Source organism: Austrofundulus limnaeus, unplaced genomic scaffold (genome assembly GCF_001266775.1).
Source record: "Austrofundulus limnaeus strain Quisiro unplaced genomic scaffold, Austrofundulus_limnaeus-1.0 Scaffold225, whole genome shotgun sequence".
NCBI classification, from domain to species: domain Eukaryota; kingdom Metazoa; phylum Chordata; class Actinopteri; order Cyprinodontiformes; family Rivulidae; genus Austrofundulus; species Austrofundulus limnaeus.
The window spans coordinates 406,957-431,115 of NW_013952627.1; the positions used below are offsets into that span (position 1 = coordinate 406,957).

The window sequence follows — 24,159 nt, forward strand, 5'->3', positions numbered from 1 at the left end:
ACACACACACACACACACACACACACACACACACACACACACACACACACACACACACACACACACACACACAGGCTTTGCACTCATCTGCAAAACCAATCGTTGTAATTGATCACTTGCAAGATGAAACAAACCAAAAACAAACTACTCCTCTGCTTTTAATATATTATTTTAGCCTCCTTAATACTTGATGTCCTTTAGGTTATCCATGGAGTTTCCTTATTTTAAGACTAAACAAAGGGTGATGATAACAGTTGTGTAGACAAGGCCATAGCTTATCTGTACCCTGGGTGCTGGATGAGAGCGGTTCTGCCGTCTCCGACCTCTGGACCTACCCTGCTCAGAGGAGGCCTGTGCATCTTAGCCATCAACCCGAGATTCTGATCACGGAAGTAGGGCGTCTGGAAGTCCCCACCCATGTAATCCACCGTTTGCATCAGATTAGTTTGGCCACAAGAGGACGAGGAGGAGGAGCTTGTTCCGAGCCTGTAGTGAGGAGCCCCGGGGAGCCCACAGTCCAGCGTGGTGCACCCTCCTGGGCCTGCCCCATGGAATGACATGGCTACGTCCTGAGACCCAGAGCTGTCACTGTTGGGGGTGGGAAGGATGCTGCTGCTCCATATGTGGGTCTGAAAGTAGTGGCCGTTGGCGTAGTGGGCCATGGGACCGGGCATGCTGTTGTTGACAGGAGGRGACGGGGTGGGCCTCTCCACAGGAGGTTTCAACGAGTATTGCTGACCCAAACACACCTCTGCAGGGTAGCCCATGCCTTTGAAACTGAAGGATGGGTCTCTGGAAGGCTGCTTGCAGAGATGTGTCCCACCGTTCTGAATGTGGGGGCCGTGAACCAGCTGATGGTGACTCCAGGAGCGCATTTTCTGCTGCTGCTGCGTGCTGTGCTGCAGCTGCTGATTCGGTTGTGGAGGAAGATGCTGTTGCAGGTGTTGCTGCTTCGGATCCGTGTGGTTAGAAGGCAAGTGGTTCACAGCAGCCGWACTGAGTGAGGGGTGGGCCCCAATCGAGGCTGTGGCTTTTTCTTGAGGGCCCATGATGCAGTGGCGYGGCGGGAAGCCGGGAGTGGGAGGGTTACTGTGCATGGACACCCTGGAGCACGCGCTGATGAGCAGGTTGCGGCTGATGGGGCTGGGGTTGGCGATCTGGCCCTCGCACATGGAGGCGGCACCCGTGCCTTGGACCCGAGCTTGGCAGAACTGGTTGAGCTGATGCACGATGGTGCTCAGGTCGGGCTGCCGGCCCGGGTGCAGCCCGGTGGCCATGGAGAGCGGAATGGTTGAGGTAGAGACGGTAACGTTGGGCGGAGCTTCGCCATCCGGCAGCTTCCTGCCATCCTGCAGGCCGAGCGGCGGCKGCTGCTGCTGGAGGTGCTGCTGCTGAAGCAGGACAGTGGGGGGTCCCTGCGGGTGGCTGAGACCTGGGTGCTGAGACAAAGTCTGGAATCTGGGTGGGGCCTGAGGATGCTGGGCCAAAGTGGGCGGGTGTCTGAGGCTCTGCTGCTGAGGGAGGGGCAGATGTAAAGTCTGAGGCAGGTCCTGTGGTTGAAGGGGGATGCTCTGCGGGGGCCGGGGCAGGCTGGGCAGAGATGGGTGGTGGTTTAAAGTGCTGGTTGAAGCCACTTGATAGGGTCCGGTAGGAGGGTTCATAATGACTTCAGAGTGCAAGTGAGCCCGGCTACCATCAAAATCTTTGAGGATGCCTTTGACTGTGGGCACCTTGACGATGGCGAGGAGTCCTGTCTTGGCACTGGCCTGAGAGGACGGGTAAGGACTGTAGCGCTGGCCTGAYGTATCCAGCCCGTTGACCGTTCGGCGCACGTGGTTTCGCTGGGGGACCTTGACGCTGTTGGGAAAGATCTTGATGGTGAGGGGGTTGTTGGCTACCTTCTTAGCATACGCATCCAATTCTGCAGGGGTTGGAAACGGAGCAGATCTCATCCTTTGTATGGTGTCCCCTGAGGCAGAGACGGGACAGATTGAGACAGAGTTTGGTAAGGTGGAGAGAAGAAAGAAAGGAAGAGAATGAGATTAATTCAGTGAGAAGTTCACATGGCCCCAAAAAACACACAAGTAGAAAAGTGAGCAGCTTAGATGATTCAGAAATAGTTTGGTTTTCATCTCACAAAGACCCAGAGTGGACAAAAAAAGATCTTTCCTCTTGCATTTACAGCTGAGTTATTGCAGCTGACACATTCCCAGTCCAAAAGAAAATCCGGTTAAGTGCAATTGTTGGTGGCTTTTAGGTCAAAAGCTTTTACTGGCCTTAATTGACGCATGCAGGCCAAGAATAAGTGCTGAGGGTGGGCTGCAATGTTGCAAGTGAATCACAAGCCAAACAAAGAATAAGAGAGGCAGTAATGGTCCCCTGTGKCTGCCAGGGGGGAAAAATAAAAAGAGAAACAGAACGAGGCAGCGAGGCAGAGCTCCATGACAGCAGACAAGTAATCAGACACAGAAAGCAGCGTCTCTGATCTGCAGGAACACCTCCCAGGACTCAGACATTTCTTACACCTGCTAAAGCACTGCAGCTAAATTTAACAACGCTGAAGTGACAGCGTGAACATGACTACCTGTTTGTGCATGTGTGAAGGGTGTGTTTTATTTATAAGTTGTTGTTTTTTGGGGTTTTTTTTAAGCGCAGCAATGATCATGGGAGAGTTGGCTCGTGTGTCAACATTTTCCACCTCAGGTGCCAGATTATTATTTAGTTTGTTTTAAATCTGAGCTGATTTTATTGGAATGCATATGGGCCGCCAAGTGTGAAAAAATGTCACTAAATCCAACTCACTTACATTTAGCTAATTTTTACTAAATGTTATATTTAAAATGTTAAACAATATATGTAAATATTAAATCCTAAATAAATTTAAATGCATAAAACTAAATGTAAAAATTAAATCTTAAACAAAGGTTGCATTTAAATATGTTGAAATGGAACGCAGTTGGTGCTCGAGTTTTGCTGTGACGTAATCATCCTGCGACAAAAGCAACTGTTAATGATGTGCTAGTGAGATTTTGTAAACTTTTTATTTTAAACTTGGCTCTCCATAAATGCAGTGTTCTCAGTTTCATTACAAAAGGACAATCAGTTTAGAGAGCGATCAAATTACACCAGAGGTTTTGGACAAAAAGACAGATAGGCGGATCTTAAACTTTACTCTGGACTCAGTTCAGGTACAACAGATGTCCTTGTTCTGCTGTTGAATGAAGACAAACTCTAAAGGTTCTGTGGTTTTATAAAACCTATCATTCTCACAGCAGTCAGAATGGGTCCTGAGCTGAACCGGAGGGCGCGGTCACGGCACCACCACGAGTTGTGCCAAGCTGCTGTTTAATTCCTGCTTTATTTGTGAACAGAAAACAATGGGCAGTGACATGCAGGGGGCTGGTATGGAGAGGCACAYGGGGAGCTGAAGTAACAAAGTGTTCAGGCCGCCGATGGCAGCCTCATTAATGCAGGGGTCTGGGCCAAGGAGATGGAGCTTGACACCCGCCATCATTGAGGCCCCAATGTCTGTTGCTGAATAAATGCCAGGCTAAGCAAACACAGAGAAAATGAACACACACACACAMACRCRCACGCTGAGGTCTCACCTGTCAAACACATGAAATGATTAATGATCTTGTTGGAAATGATGTCTCACTGTGTCAGGAACAGACTGCATAAATACCGAGGCAATCTCATTGGAAAATGTAACCATAAATTCATGGATTCTGACGCAGCCTCCGCGGTCTGCTACTGTTGTGAAAACCTCATGACACATCATCTGTTGCTGCAGGAAGGAGTGGAAGTGTGGAAGGAAGACGGCAMCACCATCATTTACACACACACACACAAAAAACCCTCCATATCATTTCACTGGAGAGAAACCGTCAGGAATAAACCAGAACGGTGGGCTGAAAAAAAAGACCACCTAATAACCCAGTGTTGAACTAATAAATACAGCAGGGAGAGCAGACGGAGAGCGATACAGACACAAATAATCCAGATTAGAATGCCTAAAGGTTGGAAAATACTTGGATTTACTGGTCTGTCTACTTTCCAACCCTCACCTGTGGTCATGAGGCGTGGATCAGGACCGAAAGAACGAGATCCTGGATACAAGTGGCTGAAATGAGCTTCCTTCGTAAGGTGGCCAGGCTCAGCCTTAAAGATATGGAGAGGAGCTGGTAGAGTTTCCACATCGAAACGAGTCAGATGAGGTGGTTCATCTGATTAGGAGGCCTCCTGGATGTCTCCTTTAGAGGTGTTCCAGGCACGTCTCACTGGTAGGAGGCCCTGGGGAAGGCCCAAGATTTGATTATGTATCCTCTCTGGCCAGGGAACGCCTCGGGGTCCCTCTCCAAACATGGAGAAGATGTTGAGTAAGATGAGAGTAAAGCAGTGGACCGGTCAGAGTTAAAGAGAAGATGGACGAAGCAAGGTAACCCTGTATGGCTGTTCCAGAGGGTTGAGACTGGGTTGGAGGTCCACCTTCCAGCAGGACCATGACCCTGAACACACACCTGAAGTAACACTCCACCTGCTTCAGGAGGAACAGGTAAATGTGCAGGAATGATCCACTCAAAGATCAGACCTCAATCCAACTGAGAATCTTGAGATGCTGGACTCAAACAGCTTCCAGCCAACCTGAAGGAGCCAGAAACRTTTTGAAATTAAGAGTGGACAAATTCCAGAGGTTGGATTGGCCGAGATTATGAAGATAAACCTGAAGAGACTGGATGTTAAGTGGCTAAAGTATTGACTTTAAAGGAAGTTCTTAAACTTAGCACAAAAAGTAATGAAATGTGTGTTTAGGAGATTATTTTGTTGTTGTAACAATGCTTCTTGCATTAAACCTTTTACTGTTAGAAAATCTGTGAATTTTCCTTTTAAATGCTGCCACATTTGTAAGGAACATGCATTTGTGGGATGAGCAGTAGAGCTATAGAATATGTGGGTTGTGCACAAGAAAAAAGACTCAAAACGTCTCTGCCAAACAGYTTAATTTGYTATTATTGACTCTTGTTTTGAGCTTCTGGTACTTCAGGTGCTGCAAAGAAGCAACAAAGAAATAATCTACCAAACACACATTTCCTTACTTTTTGTGCCAAGTGTAGTTATGCACACTGTTAATTTTTTTTCTTGTTTGTTTCAGAGTGAGTYAATATTTTGCACTTACAAAGTGATGCATTGGATTAAAAATACAAATTCACCTCAATTTCTTTTAAATTCCAAGTCGTAATGCAACTAAATCAAAACAATGGCGAAGGAGGTGAATACTTCTGTAACCCGCTGTTCATGATAGTTTCTTTTTAATGATCTGTTTTGTTAATAAATCTTATTTCAGGGAGTTGAATGTGTATTATGTGTATTTTTTTTCCCATCTTGCATTTGTGTGATGAATTTTAAATTTAGTAAAATTCAGGCAAACAAAGCTGTTGGAAACAAACCAAACCAGGTTCTCAAACTGGGGTCCCAGGACCCCCAGGGGTCTGCAAGAGGTATCTTGGGGGTCCGCAAAATTTTTCACTAAATTGTTAATTTCCTTTTTATTTTCAAAAATGCATGGAGAACAATGAACTAATAAAACAAACATAATAAACTAAATAAAAATATATATTCCCATGGCATTTAGGGGTTGAAATGACAATAAATTATATTTTAAAACAGAATGGGGTTTATGAGGGGGTCCCTGGAATTTTTTCGCCTCTGTAAGGGGTTCCCAGACCCAAAAAGAACCTCTGGTTTGCAGTATCTCAGCTCAGGGGTTGCAGCCAACGTAGGCTGCATTTGTTGGCTGTTTACTGCACTGTCCTGACTCGTAGGCACCTACTCATGAATTTGGGGAAGTTAAACATGTATAAACAACTAAAGGCATGTCATATAATGTATCACCATACTAACGGGGCAGTGGGTCTCTGTTCGCAGCCATTTATGATGCAACCCCTGAATTGAGACACAGCTATTGATTTGTTAACAAAAATTATTGCTGACTTTACTTCCTGGATGAACCGAATCTGTTTAAAAGCTCTAATCAACTGTTAATTTTCCTCCAGTCAGCAGGTGTAGATCATTAACATTTCAACCTAAACCTGAAATCTGGATTAGCTGAAGAGCTAAAAGCATCAAGGGAGGGTTAATGAGGAACAYGAGTGAAGCCTGTTGACGACTGCTGGTGGCGAGGAGCGGCTCACGGCTCAGATCTCCAGCTAAGCACGGTCGCTGGTGAGAGAAACTGCAGGAAAGACAGGCCGCTCTGGCCAAATGCTAATTATCCCACTGCYAGCGAGCTGATTGGAGCACAAGTGCACAGTCAGCAGGCGCTAATTGGGGTTTCTTTTATTCAAACCACTGTTTTTATTGAGCAAGGTTTAAGCAGCGGGGAGCAGGAGCTCGTGCAGCTGTAAATTGCAGTTTTCGCACATGAGCAGGAAATTGGGTCTGAAGGCTCGGCATCGAATTAGACATGTGGTTTTCACATGAAGCCCTCCCCTCCTCTTGCTACAGAAAACCTGTGAGTGAGACGCTGCTGACGGAGAAATATAACATAACATTTAAAGAAAAAAAATAATGAAAAAGAGCGCTACTGTGGGGAGAAAAAGAAGATGATCAGCCCTGAGATGAAGCCCAGCTGCACTCGGAGAGGAAAGAAGAGCCACTTGGAGGTACTTGAGTCACCCTGAGTGGAAAATGAACCGTTTTCTTCTTCACTTGATCTACTCCTCCAACAGCCTTTACATTTTACAGCCGTCATCAGTTAACAGTCACTCCCTGATGATAAATAGAGCAGATGTTCTGGCCTTGTCTCAGACGGCAGCCTGCAAAGCTCGTAACTTTAAACGACTCTCCTGTCCACAGCTTCACCCGCAGGAGAGGAGACTGATAATCTGCAGCGCTTAGTGGATCAAACAACATGATTCAAACGTTTTCCTCACCTGGTTTTTGTACAGGACAGGAAGTTTATTTCCTGCTTTTTTTTCTCACTGGAAACTAAAACCAAGAGTTGCAGCTTTCAGCACCATTGACGTGCTTATTGTAGGCTGAATTATTGCCCCCCCATTCCTCAGAAATATCCCTCTCACATCAAGTTTACAAACTATCCTGTGGAGGATCAAAACTGACATGATTAGAAATAAAAGTAGAAATATATAAATGGACCAATGAATACACTTAAATGCACCAATTATATTAAAAAAAGGAGAGCTTTACCTCATTTTTATAATTTAATTGAACTTCATATTTATTTTTCCAGTTTAGTTCCAATAAATCATATATTTGGGATGAACAAAGAACAAGCAGAGGGTCCACATCTATCCCTCGTTTGAGTCTTTTCTGTGAGAGTTCGTTATTCGCACTGAATGAAGCATTCAAACGTCGAATGKTTGAGTTTCAGAGGCGTCTCCGGTGGAGCCCGGCTGTCATACGACCTTAATGCTGGGGACAAGGCGGGACTCTGGAGAGACACCGAGTCCTGTGGACAGACAGGATGGAGACAGCCTGATTTCTGGCAGCACAACAACTCTGTACAAACCACTAACACGCGGGAGGTGATCTACAGGTGCAGTTATGGGATGGCAGAGGGCCACTGAGAGCGGGCAGAATTTCCACAGTCTCTTTGATACATAAAAAACGATCAACTCGAAGCGAAATCCAGATCTGTGGCTTTTGATGTAACGGAGCGTCTGTTTGAAGAACAGATGAAAAGGAAAAGCATTACGAGAGACAGGATAAGAGGGGGAGAAATGGGCTGAAATTACACTTCTAGGAATCACTCCATCCCCTAAATGGATTACAGCGACGGGCAGAAAGGCAAAATGAACTCCGGTTGTGGCCTCAGATGTGTCTCGGTGTGTCACAAAGAAGAAGGAGCCGGRGAAACGTGGCGGCTGATGGCTGCGCCGTGTCACAAGGCTGCCGGAGTGAGGCAACAGGCGCAAGCACTCAGCAGACTGCCTCATGCTGGCTGATCTCCTGGGGGCTGGCTGATTACTGTGATTCTGAAATTACAGGCTTGATGAGCGGGAGCATTTGATAAAAAAAAAACTTCTGTAGAAATGGGTCAGGCTGGGACTGGGTTTCCAATCAGAGAAGGAGAGGGGAAGAAAGATGTAGGCTTGTTTTTTTTCTGATTAGGTCAAAGCTGGCTAACATAATGAGTTGTAATCAGTTTCAGCCGGATTATAGTGGAAACGATGAAACTGACAATATAAGATTTAGGTCTGATCAGGCACCTGCTGGACTAAATATACATTAAAGTAGAGGAATCATTTCTTCAATGAACAAATACTACAACAGATGATGCGTGTACTTGTACAGTTTTTAGCCCCTGACACAGAAAGGCAGACGATAATGTTTGTGTCAGAGCTTGTCTGTACGCAAAATATCTCCTGAACCATTTGACCTTTTTACAGTTACTAATGCACACGTGTACCACACCCCAAAATACATTCATGGCTTTTCCAGTACTCATGATCCATATTCAGCTCTAGTCTTTTGGTTCTTCACACCTGCTTTTATATTTCCTTTACACAAACATGCTRTTTGTTTTATTGGCAGTTTATGTTGGGATGGTGAAATGTCGTCAACATGCCGTGTAGCAGGCAGTGGTGGGTGCAGTTCCTCTAAAGCACTAAAGCACTAATTGGGGAACWATTTTCCTGATTAGTGCTTTAGGGCTTTTACTATTTTTTAATTCATTAGTGGATTAGCACTTGCTAAATTTATGGGCTGAATTTAGAAGCACTAACTGAGGTCTTTAAATTTTATTGATCAATATTATTGTTCAGAGTTGAGGGTGAAAGCTGTCACATACTTTGTTCATATGCGTGTATCTACAAGGTCACATGTGTCAAACTCAAGGCCCACAGGCCAAATGTGGCCTGCGGGTGACTCCCATTTGGMCCAGCAAGGCACTAAGTAACAACATTCTGCACACAGTAAATATTRTCTCATGTTGACTCTGAGGAATGGATTATATYAGTGCTTTAGAACAAGGAGACCTAAATATTTGAGTTAGTGCTTTAGGGTTAGTGCAACTAATATTTAGATTAGTGCTGCCCACCTGGTAGGTGGATGTCCAAATGCACTATGGTTARATATAGGGCTGGACAACATGGCTGAAAATGTATCAAGATATAAGCATTTCAGATCAGTCACTATTGATAATTGTTGATTAGTTTTTGTTTTAGTTTGAAATAAGAAGCAAGAGACAAGATGCTGAAWAATCCTGCCAAACTGGTGACCTTTCCTCTTTTGTTCACAATTACTTCTAGAGCTTMGTTTTCTCCTTTCACTTAAAGTAATTTTTTATTATTTTGAAGCAGTTCTGAGGCAAAACAACAACCTGCTGCACGTTAGTCAACAGGCTGCTGCTGGCCGACCAAAGACTGAGTTAAGCTGATGCCACCAACCTTGTTCAGCTGGGCTGTGAGAGGTGGAGCAGCAAGYCTTTCCTCTGCCTCCATGCCAGAACGCTTTGCAGGTCTGGATCAGACTTCAGTGAAATTATCACGTATTTTCCATCGATAATGATCACGTGTCTACTGCGACAGCTATTATTGATTTATTGCCCCTAGTAGGCATGAGTCTATCTAACACTGAGCTTAATTATTTGTAAAACCACTGGATATGCATCTGTAAACAAATATGTTTTAAAGTCAGTTAGGTTAAAGATGGTGGCCATCACTTTACAAAACACAAATTGGTTTACAGTAAATCCACGCAAAGTTGTGTTTCACAGCTAGAAGACTKGGTTTTTTCATGGAACCTAACTAGTTTGCTGTAATTTCTGCAACTTTGCAGAARCTGGAAATACTTGCACAGTCAATATTATTAATTTAGGTGAGTTACCATACATTTTACTGTATTCTTTTTCAATTAAATTCTACTCATACAGTGTATTTTATGTAATAGGAGCAAAATCTGCAGTTACAGGYCTTTTTTTGTTCAGCATAAAGTGATCTTAGTTAAAAATTTAAGGACATGGCGATATGCATTCCCTTAAAGAACACTAGGCCTTTATTCATTTAGCACATATTCATCTCCATCACGAGTCAGCTGGTCAGCTTTTTCAGGCATTTGCTGACCTTAACTCTTCATTTGTGCTGCTGGCCCTCGTAGCCCTAAGTGTCTAGTTTGTCAGCAGAGTTGTAAAATTTAAACACATTGAATTCAGCTGGCAAGCTCCGACAAGTCTGCTGTTCAACCAGGGCAGCAGATTGCATCTTAAATTCATTCGCATTACAAGATCAGCRGGGCAAAACCACTCAGCCGCAATCTGTCTGCGAGTCTGACAGTAACTTACTCCTCCTGATGGTGAAAATTAGGCGAGATGGCCGTGTTTAACACGCGACGGTGATGGTGGCGCTCTGCTAAGCACACACAGGACCGTGCTGTTGTGACAGACAGAGCTTCGTGGGTGAAGAGGAGGGGCGAGCTAGTTCATCGGCAAATTAATGGCGCAGTTCATCCTAATTTCTCCTTGAAGACAGATTTGTGGTTTTACAGCACRAAAATACTCTCTTCTTTTCAACGCAGGGCTGCAGAGATGAGCTGTGCCAGGTTTGGCACTGGGATTTAGTGTCGAATTACAACAGCTTGGTTTGTGCGTGCTGAGATCAGTACTTACATTTCTGAAGTCCAGTGTTCATCTGCGTGTGGGGGAGAAGCTGGAGGGGGAGGTCACCTGGCCCTGGCAGACAGGCCAGCATTTCACACAGACACTAATGCAACATGGGACACACACTTCTCCTCACACTGCAGAGASAGAGAGACAGAGAGGGGGGAGAGGTCAGATATAACTGCAAGGCAGCACATGGTGCATGGTGATACGGAGGCTGGGTCTGAACTAATAAAACTCTGGAGCTGGTCCCCAGAGGCACAGAGCTGTGGGAGACATAGTTAGCTTTCAATTAGGAACTGATTCACACCTGGAGCATCAGGTAAGGTGACATTTGAAGCCAATAACAACCTCAATTAAACATCAAACAGCTGAAGTAAAACCAGCAGACTGGGCCCGAGGGTCTGGCAGTTTAAATTTGAGTCAGCCGGTCCACCTCCTCCTCCAACTCGCCCCGCACATGGTAGCCCCCAAGTTGGACCCCACTGCGTGCACTTCACCTCCTCTCCTCCATCAGACCACAGCACAGGAAGCTGCAGCAACTTGTGTTCTGGGAAAAAGCAGCAAACGCTGAGAGCCGAACAACAGCCGAAGAAGCCGAAACTGTTCTAAAACAAAATTAAAGCAAGAAAAAGCAAAACAGTAAAAAGTGAAATGAAACAAAATGCTAGTTAAAAGTAGCAAAACATAAAAAGTATGCTAAAGCAGATTTAAAAGAATGTCTCAAATGTCTAAAACACTGAAGAGGTCTCAGTCTCTTTACTTGAAGTAAAATACAGAATTAAAACGTTAAAATAATGTGAAAAATAAAAATTGTAACCATTAAAAATTGCAGCACTCATCTCCTGAATGAACAGAAAGTTTTGACAAATGATTGGCTAAAATACAAAGTATGCAGAAGTAGGCAGATGTATGGAAAAGTCAAACAGGAAAGCAATAGTGTGAATGCTGACTCAGCGTTTGAACTCCTAAAAGTACCTCTCTGAGTGCAGACTCAGTCTCACATTAAGACAGCTGTCCTCTGAGCTACGTTAAACTCTGGAGCCAGATGAGGACGCGGAGAGAAGTAATTAATGAACTCTGCTGTGGCTCCTATAAATGTTGTCCACTTTGTGTACTAACTTGGTGTAAGAGAGTGTAGTTAGTCACGCTTCACTTGGCCTGCTACTGTAATCAAAACACCACAGATGCTTGCTTAATCAGCACCGAACAACAGTCAGGGAGCAAATTAAGTCTACAGAGTCCGTGCCCTCCCCCGTTTGCTGCGCCGCATCAGAGGAGGGCGGCAAGTGTGCGCAGACAAACWGCTTCTATGAGAGAGGCAATTACCCACAAAACAACCTTGGCATGCCTGCCTGCCGCGGGGTGACAGCTTAAAAGTATCTCACCCCCTGCGGGGAGAAAAGACAAGAGCAGGAAAGAGTGACAAAGTGGGAGAGAAAGGTGGAAAGACAGACGGACGGGTGGTGGGTTCGGAGTGTCGGGGAGGGCTGAACTCCCTTTAAAAAGCAGGAGCTCAAAAAGGTCAGGACGACAGCTCATTTAAATCCTCCCAGTGAGAGAAGAAAAACAAGGCTTAATGAAGCTGCCAGTGATACACAGATACCTGAGGGCGTTGCACCTCGGAGCGCCGCGGGGGCAGAGTGGCATGGGGGAGGCAGGGAGAAGCTGGTGACGCCTCAGACAGATCTGAGAATTTTAGAGCCGTTTTTAACCCATGATGCTGTGTCACCCCTTTTTTTTTTCCGTTACCCAGCCTCCCCCACTCTGATCCTCCTGCCTTTGCCCTGCTCTCTGATTTACAGCCTGGACCGCCATATGGCAGCAATCCCTGCCCTCGATACAGCGTGTCACCATGCATTAACTTTAATTGGCCTGATATGTTATTCTTTTCCCTCTGGCCTTGGAAGGATTTTTAGGTAGACAGAGCCTTGATGTCAGCAGGCAAGATTTCCAAGCTCTCTCTCTCATTTATCAGGTTGCCAAGATTTCACACAAAGATAACGACGATGTCTCCCAACAACAGCCAGGTTCAGAATCAGGGTGGAGGAAACCTACAAGTCAGACAGAAGCTTTCAAAAGGGTTTCAAAGGCAAAAGAGCTGAATGACAAGTGGAAAGAAAACAAAACAGCACATACTGTCAGAGCCTTTATAAGAACACATAAACACACAAGAAACCATCCAGCGGGCCAACCTCCCCACCTCCTTGATTCTCCCACAGCGCCCCTGAATGTCAGAAAACCGTGCAGCGGGGAGCGCAGCGGCAAAGGTCAGCCTATGGTAATGCCCGGTCTGACACGCTGCTTTACAGCGAGGAGCAGGAGGAGATGAAACCCGACAGACAGGATTCTGATGTCCACAAACTCGCCTATCAGCAGCACTGCCACGGCGACTTCAAATATAGTATCACACACACAAAACGCTGGCACTTTCAACAAAGGCGCACAACCCCACGGGGGCTTTTTTAAACACACCGGCTATTTGAAGCTGAATGACGACACCTGACGGGATCAGATCCAGACAAGGACTCTCTGCTGTTTATACTCAGGACATGATTGGCTCAGCTGCTAGAGTCCCCAAAAAAAGATAATCAGCTGATACTGGCGACTTCGGAAAAAAAAATCGTCTATCAGTCATGTCTACGTACACTTAATTGATTGCAAAGTAGGAAAATGAGAAGGCAGCAGCTATATTACCTCTCTGTAGCAACAATTTAATTGTTTCAAAGCAGGACTTTATATTATTTTTAAGTGTGCAAAGTTTTATAAAGTTAAAAACATAGCTGTTTATGCTTTTCAATGGTGCATTTGCCCTTGTGTTTATAGTTTCATAAGTCTATGTAAGATGTAAAACTCAAGGCCTGCAGGCCGAATGAGGCCCACCACAGCATTTTATGTTTCCCTCACGAGCTTTAAAGAAGGCTTGTGACATGCACATCCTTCAAATACAAACAGTAAAGAAAAAAAACATCTTTATATTTAAGAAACTTGGCATTATACACAATTTAACCCGTTTTGTTATATAATTGGCATTTTTTCTTTTGAACTTTACTCAGCCAAAGTGAAACAGGAAGTGACATCAAAGGAGAACTCTTTAAGAAAGAAAATTGCATGGCGTTTGTTTACGGAAACAATATTTTTCAAACTCTGACTCTTCTTCACCTCCCTATTGATTAAAAAAACTAATGAAACATCAGATCCTTCTCTACAGTTTGTGTTGGCAGCTGTTGTAGCAATGCTTTGTTTACATTCAGACAATCCCCTTTGACATCACTTCCTGTTATTCTCTTGCAAATATCTCAACAACTGTTCATCCCAGTGGCATGAAAATTGTTTAGCAATATATTATTAATGTTGTTTTTCCAAAAATGCATTCACATATATATAGTATTAGAAAAATGGATGACAGCCTCCCACCATTAGGTGGAGGTGCACAGGGTGCAAAAGTAGCCAGCAGCCAGTGTAAAATCACCATTGTGCTTCATTTTGTCAGCTATATTTGCTGAGGCCCTGTTGTACTGGGAAGTGGGAATTTTCCACTTGTATGTTGCATGCTGCTTCAGTGGAAATTCCCTGTCAGAAAGTGGGAGAGTTCAGAATTCAAGATGGCAGCTACTCACCACTACTTAACAGTAAACAAAACTCTTAGTTTTACTTTTAATAGTATTTCTGTATGTTTATTTCACATTTAATCACTCGTACACAGAGTACTTTTCAGTGTTTTAAAGAGGACATGTTAAAACACTGTTTCTATGCGGGAAATACCAGGTGGAGCTCGGTTATTGTTTGTTAGCGGTGCTCATTCGTAGCAATGTGACATTTTCTGTTTAGTCGAGGTTAAACGCTAAACATCAAAGTTAACTACAACTGGCCCTTTGAGGGCCACCATAATGCTCATGTGACCCTCAGCGAAAATGTCTCTATAGGTTTGACTGCAGCCAAAGGGGACAGTGTGCTATTTGTCAAATGAACTGTCTTTTCAAAAAAACAAAAAGGAGAAACAAAGTTCGAGTGATTTCTCACTAAGAAATTGGTGCCGCTTTTTGTAATCTTGTGGCCCCTGAGGGATAAATTATTCAAATGCTGATAAAAGTAAGTCTACCCAATCACTTCTTCAGATTAAGTGTTGTTTTTCCACATCTGCTTGTGGTTTGACCCCAGGTCTTGTGAGTATGTTGTATCTTTGGCGCCACCGTTATCCTGCAGAACACAGTCACAGAGGCTACAAAATCTCAGCGAGCAGGTAAAGATGACAACAAAGATTGGAGTCAGTCACAGAGAAACTTATATCGGTTGACCTCTTGTCCTTAATGCACTCTGACCATCAGGCAGAGGCTTCATTGTGGTCTGAGTAAAGCTGTGACCCCCACCACCCAGACAAACTAGGTATCTTAGTAGAGTCAAACTGATGAGAACAGAATCAGAGCTGGATCTGCCAAGTCCCAGTAGAACTGAGCCGGACTGAGAAGCAGCATTGGATTCAGTGGAGTCCAGCCAGGCAGCTCACACTATCGACCCCTTGCAGACAGACACCAAGGGGTTCTCAAAGTATTAGTGGGGAGGGGGAGTGTGACTCTGCAAGTATCTGCCAGCTACTTATAGAGCCGTAATAAAAGTGTGTGTGAATAACTGTGCAGACAAATAAAAAGGCGAGCAGACAAAGAGGGACTTGAGCAAGTGATGCACATGGCTTGTGTCATGTGTCAAATTGCTCCCATAAAAGCTGACCTATATTTCCTATTCATTCCACGGTGGGGAAGGAAAAGGAAAAAAGAAAAAAAGGGAAGCAATCTAACGGTACAGAAAAAATATGAAAAGAATAGAAGAAAGAACAGGAGAGATGGAGGCTATTCAGTCAATCGAACCAGATGCTTTTTTTTTTTTTTTTTGGATCAATGTCATCTCTGCTTTGGAAACTTTCTATTAAAATACCTGACGACACAATGGCCGATACACAAAAAAACTCATAACAACAAGAAGAGGTGAAAAACAATGACGAAAAATAAAGGAATAATATTCCATGAAGGTATGAATCCCTCTTAAAGCCAGAGTTTATAAACTAAGATGCTCTTAGGAGAAGGAACAGAGTTACAGCTGTACATGACGTTACATGTGATCTCATGCACTATTAAGACTAACAAACAGTTAGCACTCAGAGCACGTGTTGAAGATGACTTTCAGCTACTACCACTCCAAATTTGAACTAAATATCAATAAAATTACCTGAGATCCAGCAACTTTTATGTAGGCTACGGTCGATTAGCTATGAACTCCAACAGTTCATGTCAAACATTAAAGCAAAGATGTTAATAAAATGGGTAGAGCTCAGAGAAAGTGTTAAACGTGATCAACTACTACTAGGCCTGGGTGATAAAACGATAACAATATATATCATGAAAGATGCAATCAACAAACAGAAAACACGTTAGATAGAATGTTGATCATTTTACTGAACTTGGATCCAGAACTGCACGGCATTCTGGGGGATGTAGGCAGAGGAAAGGCTTTAGCTGCTCAACTCTCGCGGCCTAGCTAAGCAAGGTTGGTGGCATCAACTAACTCACTCACCCTTTGGTCAGCTAGCATCAACCTGTGCAGCAATAGTTTCACGAAACACTTAAACCGTGATACATTTTTCAGTTATATCGCCCAGCCGTACCTACTACGCTTTTATTAACCCTGGGAGTACATAGGTATCGGGGTACATAGGTACGTTCCCATCTTAAATTGGGTTGACTTTAAATATTTGATTTGTAGATTTACATCCAAATATTACTTCTTGGGAGTTTCATTAAAACATGTCCACAGGATCTCAAGATATTTAGCTAACACTACAGACGAACCAACACAAAGACACAGGTTAATGCGTTGTCACAATTTCGCCTTCAGCCGAGGCCAGTAAAAGGAAAAGGAGAGTGTTTGGTTGTTTTTTTTGCCCAATTATGAGAAAAAGGCAATTAGCAAAGCAAGTCAACAAGCTGTACATGACTTGTGCTTGTGGCTGAAGGAGAGGAGAGTGGAGGAGAAAGCAAGCTGCTGGTATTTTAATTGCATGTTTACCCCCAGGTTATGGGTCTGAAATAGAGCCAAGGAAAAAAAATGTTGCTGCAGTCATTCAATGTAACTTTACTGTGTTGATTCTCTCAGGGACAGAGAGAATGAAATTACTTTTCTTTGCGAGCCGAGTCTCTGAATAGGAGGTAAAGAAGAAGAGGGAAAAAAAAGAAGCTGGAAGATGAGAGGAGCTTCTTACAAGCCGAAGCTTTTTGTGAAAAGGGGGGAGAATAAAGAAGAAAGCCTTGGCTCTTAAGCGCGCTGCAAAAAAAAAAAAAAAAACCTTCATTAAGCCATTAGGCTTTACAAACAGAGGCAGAAAAGAATTTCTGTTGTTGCTGTTTCACATAATGCATCTTGATGACTCCAGCACATCCCGAGGCGTTTCGTTTGCTTGCTCCAGCCTCGTCAGCTCAGGATGTTATCTCTAGAAGAGAATTAGAGGAATGCATATCGCCCTCTGCCTTCCCTGTCAGAGTTTTAGACTCACACCATCTTGTGTGGAAAAATAATGGAATTGTAGCTGTTTTGGTTAAACCTTGAAAAGAGTAGAGGATCCGTCTCAGCTATTTAAATCTCCACATTTTAGCTCAACATCTGTAAAACTGACCAAGCTGTACTCATTTGTGACTCTTGATGGGGATAGGAGTCTGAATGAGCAATTTTTCAATGTTGAGGAATTTACATTTTCAAATTCTTAATCTCAAAAACTTCAAAATGATCAGTGGCTTGCTGAATGTTTGTGTTTTATGCCCTGCCAACAAGCTACGTTACGCTCATAAAGTAAGGGATATTTGGTGAGGTTCTGTTCATCACTTGTTAGGTGTCGTCTTTGTCTCATGATGTCAAAACGTAAACAGCTTTATTGGTCCATTCAAGGATCAAACCTGTTGTGAAATTTGACTTTAAGCTTCTTGTTAGAGAACAGCATGTTGCGCAATCAAAAGTTTCATTAAAGCACCTGTGACATCAAATTTTTCTAATAAATATGAATGCATTTTTGGAAATATAACGTTACTAAAATATTGCAAAAAAGAAAAATCACACCACTGAGATGAACATTTATTGAGATATTTGCATGTGAAGTAACAGGAAGTGATGTCAAAGAGGAGTGTCTGAATGTGAACAGAATGTTGCTACAACAGCTAACAACACAGACAGTAGAGAATAATCTTATTTAGGTTATTTTGAGTCACACTCAAAGAGATGAAGAAGAGAGAGTTCAAATACCGTTTCAAAAAACAAAGACCAGGGAGTTTTCTTTCTTAAAGCGTTCCCCTTTGATGTCACTTCCTGTTTCACTTTGATTGAGCCAAGTTCAAAGGAAAATATGCCCGTTATGAGATAAAATGGATAAAATCCTGTGTTTTATGCCAAGTTTCCTAAATATAAAAGATGTTGTCTTTGACTTTTTATATTGAATGAATAAGTACATCACAGTTACTTTAAGTTCCCCTGTAAAGGTTACACTTAATTTTAGATTAATCCTGAAATTTCTCGCAAAAGAAGCCAAATATACCTAACTTTTTGTGAGTAGTAGTAAGGTTTGGTTTATGGGGATGTGAAAAATCACCATTACTGGTCTGAAATGATGTCATCAGGAACTACAGCCCCATATTTAAAAAAGGGAAATCCCCAAATTTCACCATGATGCCAAACATTATACAAAAGGAAGTCCCAGTGCTTTGCCAGCCTGTTGGGACAAATGATCAATTTCAAAGAAAGTGATTTGTATTACAATTAAAATATTATTTTGAAAGACATGGCTGTTAGAAAACTTTTATTTAAAGCTAGATTAGCAACATTATAAAATATTTTAGTAACCAGGATGCRTCYTWATGGACTAATTTTTATGTCAAAAATCTATATTTTCACCTTTTTTTAWTAGCAGCYTGTTCTCATTCTGACTTATTTTTCCAGCACAAGCTCACATTTTTGTATTTGCTAAAATCACTTGGCTGTGGCCGAACCTAAAGGTTTGATTAAAATACGTTCAGTGGGTGATAACATATTTTGCTAAGGGGTAAATGACCGAACATAAAAACAAACGCACACACAGAGGGTGAGTGATGTGACTGTGAGAGTTATGGATTATGACCGAGCAGCAGCAGGAAAAGAAGTACGGAGAAGACATCCGGGCTAAACCCAACTAGCACCTTAATTGAGAGTCTGTAAAATTGTGGCTTCCAAGTCGCAAGACAGAGTGTCAGGGATGAAACTGTCAAACAAGGAAACTGCTGCGGTACTGTGGGAGAGAAGACGACAGCGAGTTGAAGCTGCTCTTCTTTGGAAGCAGGGATGGGTTTGTGAAAGAACCGGGAGGCAGAGTGAACGCTTCGTAACTGACTGATGAAAAAGTGACAGTTCCCAGAGGTGAGGTGGAGGATATGGAGCGGATAGAGACAGCGTGCCCCCAGAACAGTCCACAACTGGATCGGCAGCATCTCTGCATACATGTCAGACACGGAAAGTTGGTTTCACAGCCAAAAAAACACACGCAGTGAAGCTAAAAGAAAGCACTCAAAGTTATGAGACGTTCTTCTTATCGAGCTGACCTCGTTCTTCCTCTCTTGTATTAGTTCAGAGCATCTCGGATGATAAAAATGGCTTCTCGGGGTGGAGAGGATGACAGGAGTGGTAGTGAGATGAGAAGATTAAGCAGTGAGTTTCCCTGGTCTGGCCCAGCTAGCTGAACCGCAGCAATGTCATGGTCATTACCCGTCTACCACGTCAGCGCTGCAAGCACATCCTCCCTTCAACTTGCGGTCAGTTTCACTAACAGCCACTTAAGCCGGCTCTGCTTTCCAAAGAGCCTCACGGATCTGGAAGGTAGGAGCTGAGTGTGCTCAGTCATGTCGAGGCGAGCCAAGGTCAGGCGGGCGGACGCAGAGAGCTGGCAGTGCTGCGAGGCAGCGCCGAGTCGTGAATGCCAAGACGCCGGGCCCCCCGACTGCRCCGTTTGACAGACATGTTTACACCTGACAAGAAATGCAGCGGCGTGGACGGCCTGCCAAAACAGAGGCGATCCAAAGCAAGGGGTGCCAGCTTAGTTATTTATTTATCTGCTGCAAATCCATCGAGAGCACAGCCAGGAGCTGAGCACGCCTCAGTGAGGAGAAAAGCCAGTCTGCTCTCAGACATGACAGACTCAAACCACTGGAGGGAGAGTAGAAAATGACATGGAGTGAAAGAAGAGYCAAGATCTCATGAAGCAAATCACAAGATTGGGTTTGATTTACTGAATAAGATCATCTTGTAATAAGAAGGTACTGAGGTTTTGTGGTGTGGGTCAAATCTTGTGATTTCACAGTCTGATTAGAACTCAGACTACATGTTGTGAAWAACTATTTTTAGCTCAATATCTGTAGAGTTGACCGAGTTTAGGACTGGGCGATAAAACAGTGACATAATATACTGCGATAGATATGTGGTCAATRTCAGTAGAAAATATGTAGGATAAAATGTTGATAATTTCACAGCTTTGATACAAAACCGCAATGCATTCTGCAGAGGAAAGGCTTTAGTTGCTCGACCTCTCACGGCCCAGCTAATCAAGGCTGGTGGCATCAGCTAACTCACTCTTTGGTCAGCTAGCAACAACCTTTTGACTAACGTGCAGCGGTTTTGTGTTTTGCCTCAGAACTGCTTCAAAACAAACAAACAAAAAAAAAAGGGATGTGGAGCAAAAGGAGAAAACGAGGCAACAGCTCAAGAGGAAATTGTGGATAAAAGAGGAAAGGTCACGTAACCAGTTTAGCAGCTTAAAATCTGACTTTTTTCTCCTGGTCCTTATTTCAAAGAGGTAAAACTTACTGAAAACTAATCAATAATTATCTATAGACTCTTGATTTTAGATTGTATTTTGTTGTTCAGGGACTACAGATGGAAATTAGCGTAAGCTAAATCTGGTGCAAAGCATCTTTTAATGTTTTATTTGCACATTGTCCCTGTTTTAAATAAAGGAATTCTAAAATAAAAAAAACTAAAATGAATTGCTTATTTCGTGATACATTTTACAGTCACATCGTCCAGCCCTAACTGAGTTAACGGAGACAGTTATGGCATTTTTGCAATTTAAGGTCTGGCCTTAATGCTTCCACACACTCCATCTGAAGCTGAACAGTGGACGTGCTATCATGTGGTTGTTCAGTGTTTGTTTTCGTACACACCTTTCAAAGCCCCTGAGACACACCGCGCWGAGCTCCTGGGAAACCCCTTCCTCTGAGGTACACATGTCTGCATGGGGTTCCTTCTTACACTCTACACTCCGGAAAAAAAAATAATTAAAAAATAATAATAATAAACCATTACCAGACATTATTTGTCCTCAAATCTGCTCCACACTTTTCTGCAGACAGAKTCCTCTGTACAAAATGTCTGTTTTGGGTCGTTTTTTCTTTTAAAAAGTGTCTGCTTCTGGGTGCAAGCAGTTGCCTTCTAGAAGAGAGTATATATATACTGTATATGTATATTTTTTATTATTATTTATTTATTTTTGAAGCAAGTAGTTGCATCCGAGTGCTTTCCTACGCTAAAAATGAGCAGGGAAGAAGACAGAGGGCGGTAAGTTAATGTTAGCATGGTGTTGCTTGATACAGTTGTTTTTGCAAACGATCCAAGTTAATCTCATCCGTGTGACGTGATGCCCCCAGTCAGAGAGCCAATCAATAAGCAGCAGTAGCTGACGTCAAACTGGGCCCAAATAGAAATGCAGCTGTCTGGGTTTCAGAAATTGGGCTGGAATTGGGCCACAAGGGCTAATGAACATGCTGAACCCAGGTCCTTACAGTGCAAAACAACCATTAGTGCCACCCTGAACTGTGTTGACTCCCAAAGTCAATTATTTGTATTTATTATATTTCATAATTATTTCCTGAGTGGGTCATGAGATATTTTGCTAACAGACTAACATACACCTTTCAGTGGTGTGTAGTAATGATCAAGTTAAGATACTAAGACTGAAAAACCCCCACAAATGTCTGAATTCCAGCAGCTTTCTAGAGAACTAGTGAAGATGTAGCTGAAGAAAACATTATCACAATGACATAATGAAGTCAAAATAATCACTTTCAGTAGGTCTACGAAGCTAAAACTTCAGATTTCGCCTATTCACACCACAACCGTGCAGAATAGAAAAAGTTTACAGAGGAGGTCTTGGCATCAAATCAAACCTTTCAGGGATCAACAAAGTTATGACAGCTGGACAGAACTTTCATGGTAATCTGTCCTGCTGGTGATCATCTGATCGTGCAACCAGAGGCTCATACATATGTGATCAACACCGCTCCTTTCATCTCCTCCATGGTGCCACAGCATCTGTGTTATCTTTACAGATCCTCACATCACAGCAGACAACAAAGTACCGAGTCACACGCAGCTCTGTCAAACATCAGACTGAAGACTTGGTACAGRACTGGAATGGTTGGATATTAATAAACAGATAGTAAATCGAAGGGCTGGCATTCCTCTTACCTGCACCCTTTCATACCCGAGTTTTCAACTAAGATCTAATGTAGAGAAAAGTCTCAGCTACTACATCAGATGCTAGCTTAAAATCTCTAAAATRTGTGTTGCTAATGTTGACCAGCTGYAGAAGTCATTTAGAACTGGCTCAACGCCAAAGATGAATCAGTTGTAGACGAACTTTCGTAGTTTTATTAAAAACCRTTTGGTGGTTCATGAGGTATTTTGCCGGTGGTATAGACAAAGGAACACACACAGACAGGCAAAAACGATTAACAACCAGAGTTATACGTGTTTGTTATGGCATGTGCAGCAACAGAAATCACCTCAGACAGCTGGTTTTTCAAGCTGATTGAGCCGTGTGAAAGTTCTGTAACAAACTGCTGACTAATAGGATAAAGAAACCCGAGCGAGAGCAGCTGATCGGCTGCTAAGACTGTAACTTACGTTGGTGAGGGGAAGATATGCTAAAGATGTAATCAAAAACTATACAAAACTGTCAAAAGCATTGTAAATCATAGGAAAAATGATGAATGTTTGGCATTGAGCTCCTTTAACAGCTGAAATTGAGCCATGCAGTCTATCAAAAGTTATGTGGCAGACATCCGAGCGCCCTCTGACTATTTTACTGGAAGTGAGGCAGGCTTCTTTTTCTGCTTAGTGGGAAATAACTCAATGTGCTCGGAGCTAAAGTGAGCTAGCATTGTTCCAGCTGGTGGGGGGGGGGGGAAAGGGGGAAAATGAAGATGGAGTGGTTTGATTTCATTTGTTAGCAGGTGCATCCATTTTGTGTTCTTCCTCATACTCGTCTCGCCTCTCCGAGTCGGAGCGCTTATCAGGAACCCGACACCCCAGCGACAAATTGAGCCTCCGATTAAAGGGAGAAAAGAGGAAAGCTTTGTTAAGTGCTGCTGATTGGGATCCCAGGCTGCCCTCGCACATGTGAGATGTGCGTTTGTGCATGCATGTATGCCTGGTACGGAGCCAGGAGCYGAGCTGATACACCACCTCCTCCTCTCTCGTTTTCCAGGTGTTCCCACGGCTTGCATTTCTGCTCTGAGAACTCAGCAAACAAAATCATAATCAATGCAGCTGTTTGTCTATGTGTCATATGTACTGTACAAGGGTGATAATGTTTTTGCCTCTGTCTGTTTTCCCTGCTGGGTTTGCAAACGATCTCATGAACCAGAGGGCTGACGTTTGTGAAACTCTCATAGATCGCAGACTAACTTTTGTTCTTTCTCACATTTAAATCCTTACATAAAGTGTAACTGCAATGCTTTGGTTTGAATTCCTCCTTATTCTAACTCCACAAGCYCCGCCCCTTTTCTGAGGTGTGTCTYRGATCAACTCATTTTGAGGCTGTCCCTTTAAATCCAAAGAAGGTGCTTCACACCCCGCCCACCTCCAGCTTCCAGACTGATCTATTTTAGTTTGGTAGAGGTGGTAAAGTCCAYCTAGCAGTGCAGAAATGTTTTATTTACAAATTAATTAAAAGATGTGAACAAGGAAAGACTTGTCCATCCWGCCTTACATGTTGGAGCCRGAGTCTGACCCAGAGCCAGAGGAGAGTGAAGACCACCAACTTGTAGTTGGTAAGTCTTGACTAAGTACTTTTCAGTGTTTACCAGGATGTGTTAAAACATTGTTTCTATGAGGGAAAAACCATGTAGAGCTCAGTTATTGTTTGTTAGCGGTGCTCAGCCGTAGCAATGAGACGAGGAACATTATGTTTCGTGTTTTGTCCATACATGAACTGTTGAAGTTCATTTTAACTGGCCCTTTGAGGGCCACCTCGCTCATGTGGCCCTTAGAGAAAACCAGTTTGACGCCCTTGATTTTGAGGAAAACTCTGGCACAAAGGCAGTAATATGAATTGTGGAGAAATGTTAGCTCCTTAATAAATACTGAAAAAAATACCAGGTTTGTTTGTTTCTTTTTCCTTTCCAGAAAGCATTCTTATTGACATGTAAGCTGTGTTTAACAGAGGCAAAAGTTGAGGCTGTGTGTTTGTCCTATTTAGACCC

General features: G+C 43.2%; 1 protein-coding gene across 2 annotated transcripts; it reads right to left on the reverse strand.

Annotated features, from left to right (window-relative positions):
• Positions 1-6: 6 nt before the first annotated feature.
• Positions 7-13,003, reverse strand: fam222ba (family with sequence similarity 222 member Ba). Of its 2 annotated transcripts, none has more exons than XM_014019635.1 (3): positions 12,985-13,003; positions 10,625-10,752; positions 7-1,969 (listed from the first exon to the last, which is right to left on the reverse strand). In XM_014019635.1, exons 2-3 carry the CDS (start codon positions 10,704-10,706, stop codon positions 276-278), a joined length of 1,776 nt encoding a protein of 591 aa, XP_013875089.1. In that variant the 5' UTR covers positions 10,707-10,752; positions 12,985-13,003; the 3' UTR covers positions 7-275. The 2 variants fall into 2 exon arrangements, with proteins under 2 accessions (XP_013875089.1, XP_013875088.1); XM_014019634.1 differs by lacking the exon at positions 12,985-13,003 and adding an exon at positions 10,926-12,855.
• Positions 13,004-24,159: the final 11,156 nt, after the last annotated feature.